At 40.1% G+C, this 6,000-nt stretch overlaps 1 protein-coding gene across 1 annotated transcript in view; it reads right to left on the reverse strand.

Moving 5' to 3' along the window:
* MDN1 (midasin AAA ATPase 1) overlaps positions 1–6,000 on the reverse strand; it is a 145,210-nt gene that overhangs the window by 17,637 nt on the left and 121,573 nt on the right. The window contains exons 60-64 of the mRNA XM_015407100.1: positions 3,928–4,129; positions 2,624–2,797; positions 2,306–2,460; positions 1,765–1,845; positions 761–876 (exon numbers count right to left, since the gene is read on the reverse strand). Of these exons, the coding sequence (XP_015262586.1) occupies positions 761–876; positions 1,765–1,845; positions 2,306–2,460; positions 2,624–2,797; positions 3,928–4,129 (728 nt within the window). The remainder of the gene's footprint in view (positions 1–760; positions 877–1,764; positions 1,846–2,305; positions 2,461–2,623; positions 2,798–3,927; positions 4,130–6,000) is intronic.

Genomic DNA, 6,000 nt, shown 5'->3' on the forward strand with positions numbered 1-6,000 from the left:
GTTGCCAAACTAACTTAATTTTAGTATGCACAATTTATTCTGGATTTGCTCATCATGGGATGGGTTATGCCAAGGACTTAGTTATTAACAATCTTATTCAGCCACGTCTCTATGCCAAGGACTTCCTATCCTCAGTTATTAACAATCTTATTCAGCCACGTCTTTGGCATCTTTCAAGCATAAAAATCATAAGAATCTTGCTTAAAAATGTTTTCTACACATGTGCAAAATTTGCAGCCCAAAGCTTTACAGACGAACACACTAGCATTTAATGGTTATCACTGCTGCTGAAAAGGATCAAAAGGTGTAATTTATACTTCTTTACCCAGGACTTGTCAATAGAATGCTTGAACTGGACTGGGATATAGAGTTAAGTCTGAGCACAGGTATAGACTTACAGCCTATATACACACAATGCTCTTAAGCCTTTTAAAGCAATAGTTCAGACACTGGAGCATTAATGTACACCAACCCTTACTTGTCTTGAGAAATTATTCTTTTATATGTTTAGCTCCCCATCTGTAAAAGGGAAATAGTACAGCCTTGTGTCATAATGCCCTGAAATCAAGATGTAAAGTACTAACTCTGAAAATGCTGTGCATACTATGTAGGTACATTACTACACACAAACACAGAGTGTAAAAGGAAATCCAGATAAAATTGAGATATTTGCCAAATATGAGTAAGCAACCTTTGGCTGTGAAGGATGCTTTTGGGAAATCAGAGCTAGCGGGCTCTGATTTAGACAGACCAGACTTACTTCAGCTTGGCTGCCTGAGTTGGCTCCAGTATGAGTCGGAGCTGCTCACAGAGCTGCTGTGAAAGGGCTGTAGTGAGTAGAAGATATCTTTGCCACATCTCTGCTGCTGCCTTCTCCTGAAATAGTGACACACAAGACAAAGTCCATAACAACCATTAGTTAGCTGTTACCCCTTGAAGGAGGAAGAACACAGCCATGGAGCGGAGTGAAAAGTTTATAAAAATGCAATTCCTTTAGATGAAATCACCGGGGCTTCCCCCAGAGTTATTTGGGCTCAGCCTTCCCCATTTGGTGGAAAACCCCAAATTTAATCAGATAGAGTGTGAACCACGGTAATGGAGAAAACATGACATTGGTAGGAAAGCAGGATGCTGTTGTTGCCATTCAGCCTCCATTCAGTCACTTTATGGCTCAGGGATTCTAACCCACCCCCCATCAGAATGGAAAAATGAACAAGGAATAGTAAGGGACTGTTACAAAAACTGGTATCCTAAGAGGTTTATTGGAAGTGATGGTGGAACCCTGTTGCCTGTTCCTGAGACAGGATTGGTCTGGGTAGCTCTGAGAAAGCTGTGCCATCGGTATCTTTTAGCTTAAAAACCATGCCTGTGACCAAGAGGAGGTACTGTCTGAAACTAAAGACTGCCTAGCTTTGGAATTTTTGAAGAAAGTAGGATATATACAGTTGTAAATATGCTAATCTGATGTTTTTATAAAAATTCTAAACCCTTGATCTTGCCTCAACATTATGTGAAATAATGAAAACCATTTCCTATGGACCTTTACAATTACAAGATGTCACCAACATGTTGCCCAGAATGTTAATGTTAAAATGTTTTAAATGATTTAATGTTAACATGTTTCAATGTTTTCATGTTCACCACCTTGGGAACCCTAAAAAGGTGGAAAGGTGACATACAAGTATTTTAAATAGAATAAATAAAGCAAGACTTGAATCTTCCATAATGTAACAATGCATAATCTTGATAAAACAATTTACCAACCTCATCAGTGTTTCCAGCCTGCCAAATTTCCAGCTGCTTTTCTAGTTCTTGTCGAAGCTCCTCAGGATTCTTAACAATGTGCTTAAATAGAAGACATTAAGATTGGAGTCACCAGCATGGAAGAGGTTCTTTTTTCCTCTTCTTACTGCAGTAACCAACCTACAACAACATACCTCCAAAAGCACAATTTATTTTCTCTGTTTTAAAATTAGGGAAATATTTAATCTAACAGAAAGAATGTTAAATGTTCTTTTTTCTGAGCAGAACCCATCTATTACATTTGGAAAGTATGACTATACACTGCAGTTAATACTTCACACACTATTATCAAATTGAGCTTTGAATTCTGTTTTCAGATCTCATTTGTAGTAAAAACAGTTACTGGATTCAAAACAAAATACATATCCTGCACCTGTGAGTATATTCATAAATAGAAAGCCTGCAATATCTAGTGGTTTTTTTTTACTCCTATAATGCCTTGAAGTAGGTGAAAGTAGAATGATTCCTATTTGTGTAATAACACAACTAAGTAATATTTTACCTTCATTTTGGTGTTCATTATAAATTGGTGGGCAGTATGTATAGTGGAGTCTTTGTTTCTGTCTGGCCTCGCTTCCGACAGGGGTTTTTCTGTTCCACATTCTTTGTCACCCTTAGAATTGAGCTCTTCAGCTTCCAGTTCTGTCTCCTTAGATCCTGCATTCAAGACATAAACTCTTGCTTAAAACTGCACACATACATCCTATTATATTATCTAGACTTAAAACTTTAAGAATCACAACAGAAAGGTTTTGAATGCAATCAAGATTTTTTTCTCTGAAGGATAAAATGCTTAAGATCGGAAGCTGACAGTTTTTACCAGATTTGGAAGCACCAGACATCTTCACTTCTGGATTCAGCTTCTCTGTTTCTACAGTGCTAAGATCCTCAGCATTTTGACCATCTGCTTCCATGGCTGCATCTTCTGAAACTGGTTCTTTGTCATCTTCACTGAGAGGCATGACCAATTCTTGTTGTTCTTCATTAGCTACATCTGTTAGGAACATTTAAAGAACAATTTAAAACTCTGCAATATGTCCCATACCAGTACAAGGGAAAAATAACACAAAAGGTTAACAAGTATCCAAAGCTTATTACACTCTTTATAGAAAGCAATTCAGACTGCAGAGATGATTGAATAGTTAGTCTAGGGCAGTGTTCAAAGCACATATAGAAGATTGTTGCAAGAATACAATGTGAGGAAGGTCAGCATTACTCCATGTTGCATGTAAGAGGGTGAGCCTGATAGAATGGCTTGCCTAAGGCCAAGTAATGAGTTTCTGGTCAGAAGGTGAGACTCAGACTGGGAACTTCTTGATTACCTGCTTAGGCTCTTAGCCTACACCAACTTTGTATGAGATGAGCTTAATGAAATGACTATCTCAATAAACCCCTACAGATGACCCCAATTCCTAGGGAACAGCCAAGTGAAGAAGAGGACTTTACCACTCAAAGTGCATGAATGTGCATGGTAGAAACACATGTTTAGTCAAGTTCCAGAGATACATCCTGGTAAAAATGTATGTCTTTGACAGAAATCCAAATTGACCACAAAATGTTTCTACTATAGCCAGAGCCCTAAGGTGCCTTCATTGCCAAGATTTTATGGAAAAGCAAACTGGCTGCTATTTCAAACCAGAACACTATTGAACTGGGGACTATGAAGCGGTATTATCCCCAATGTACTGTACACTATGAGACCATATACCGCAGAGCGGCCTGTAAACTATCATGAAAACAGTAAGTATTTTATCACTAAACAGTACAGAATTACAAGATGAGCAAATACAAACACTTTCAAAATGAAAAAGGAGCATAAACAATATTAAAGATTTAATTTATCTGATATTATCAAGGCATGCAAATCTGAATTAATGCCATTGCTCTGACAGCAGAACCAAGACAAGCTCACTTTCACAGAAGTGGAAGTCAAAGTCCAGAAGACGGGGGGGGGGGGGGAGAGGTGGGGGTTTTTTTATATTAAAAGCTAGGCTTTGAAGTGCTTGGAGGACTTCCTCCTTTCTGAGTGCCTCCAAAGCTTTGTGCAAATGAAGGGAGAGAAGGTGATTGAACAACAGAGCTAGAGAGGATATAAAATGTGACGTATTATAAATGCTGCCATACCATAGGTCTGTGCATCATAGGATTCAGTGCCTTGTTTTATATGCTCGAAAGCATCAGCTTCTTCAACCTTTTGTTCAAGCAGATTTGGGTTCTGTTCTGCTTCACTGCTAGACTCCATCATCCTTAATCTCTTATGGACACGTTGACTGTGATCCCCTGTTGAGCGTTCATTGTCAGCCTGTCCAGGTTTTCTCTTAAAACTCTGAAAAATGGGTAAAATGCAGCCACATAGTTTTGCTAGGTTTCAGTCAAACAGACTCAAAGTTTCAGGACTTCCACAGCCTTCCATCATTAACCGCAGAAATCAAATCTCTACCCAGGAGGGTTCCCCTGACAGTGGAAACACCTTACTAAAATTTGGAAAATCTAGCACGTTCCCATATGCACAAGTGGAATGTTAAATATGCTGTTTTAGATAATATTAACTCTACCCGTGCCAGTCGTCTATGAGCAGAGGAACTGCCTTTAAATCAAGCACCTGGTCCATCTGGGGTATTCCACATGGAGATGTGAAACAGCATTCCCTGCTGTGCAGCAGCGAGTGGGGTGGAAGTAGGTGGGGACAGCCTCTAAATCGCTCCATCTTCATACTGCTCACTGCTGCTCCCATCCCGCCCAATCCTACCCCTCCTCCTTGCAGAACAGCTGAATTAACAACAATTGCATATCCAGTCCCCACCAGGCAACTTCCCCTTTCCTGCTTCATAGCTGACAATCAGCTCTTATTCCATCAGAGAAAGAGTTTCTTTACTGCTATATGCTGCTCAGAATACTATTGCATTGAGCTGGAAGTCTCGCAAATCTCCTACTCTTACACAATGGCTCCAAATGATATGGAATCTGTATATCATGGCAAAATAAAAAGAAAATTTAACATGTATTTCTCAGCCTTCTATGCACTCTACCTTCTCCACGATTTGGTTACCCATACTTGAATATCTCACATCTAAGCATGAAATTCCCCAAATGGTTGTTGACCTAGGCTTATCCATGCGCAGGGCTGGAGAGACATGCACAGATCAGGCGTCTCAATGCATGGATGAGACGATAGTGATGGGGGGAAGGGTTCAAGTTTGTTAGGCACTGGGATGCTCTTTGGAACAAGAGGGAGCTGTACAAAAGAGACGGTCTCCACTTGTCCCGAGAAGGAACCAGGCTGCTGGCACTTACAATCAAAAAGGTGGCAAAGCAGTTTTTAAACTGAATATTGGGGGAAAGCCGACAGGAGATGAAAAGTCTCTGGTTCGGGATGGCTCATCTCAAAGAGATGAAGGGGTAGCTGTTACTTTTCTACAAGGAAATGGATTAGAATTGTCCACTGAGACTGTGGCTAATTATATGGGCTGCCTGGCAAGATCTCAAGGCATCAGGAGGAAGGTTGCAGGCTTAACATGCATGGGAAATTATAGATGTTTATATACAAATGCTAGAAGTTTCCAAGGTAAAATCGGGGAGTTGGAATGCTTGGTGTTGGGAGAAAAAATAGACATTGTGGGTATTTTAGAAACTTGGTGGGATGAGGAAAATCAGTGGGATACGGTGATTCCTGGTTATAAATTATATAGGAAGGATGGGGGGAAGGGTTGGAGGTGAGGTGGCTCTGTATGTCAGAGAGGGTATACAGTCCAGTAAGACTGAGAGGGTAAGTGAATTGGATTTGCTTGTGGAAATGCTATGGGTTGAAATAGTGGGCCTAAAAGGAAGCGTAACACTAGGAGTTTGTTATCGCCCACCAGATCAAAAGATAGAGGAGGATTATAAAATGATGAATGAATTAAAGATAGAGGCTAGACAAAATCACTGTGCTGTAATACATGAATTTAACTACCCACACATTGATTGGGTCAATATGTGTTCAAGTTGGGGAAAAGAGATTGAGTTTCTAGACACTCTCAAAGACTGTGCTATGGAGCAGATGGTCACAGAACCTACCAGGGGAGTGGCAATCCTGGATTTGGTCCTAAGTAACGCCCAAGACCTGGTGAGAGATGTAAAAGTGATTGCACCGCTTGGGAACAGTGACCATAATATTATTGAGTTCAACATTTGTAAAATAGGGAGTTGCCCAAAAAA

Source organism: Gekko japonicus, unplaced genomic scaffold (assembly GCF_001447785.1).
Source record: "Gekko japonicus isolate JY-2015 unplaced genomic scaffold, Gekko_japonicus_V1.1 scaffold2866, whole genome shotgun sequence".
In the NCBI taxonomy this organism is placed as follows: Eukaryota; Metazoa; Chordata; class Lepidosauria; order Squamata; family Gekkonidae; genus Gekko; species Gekko japonicus.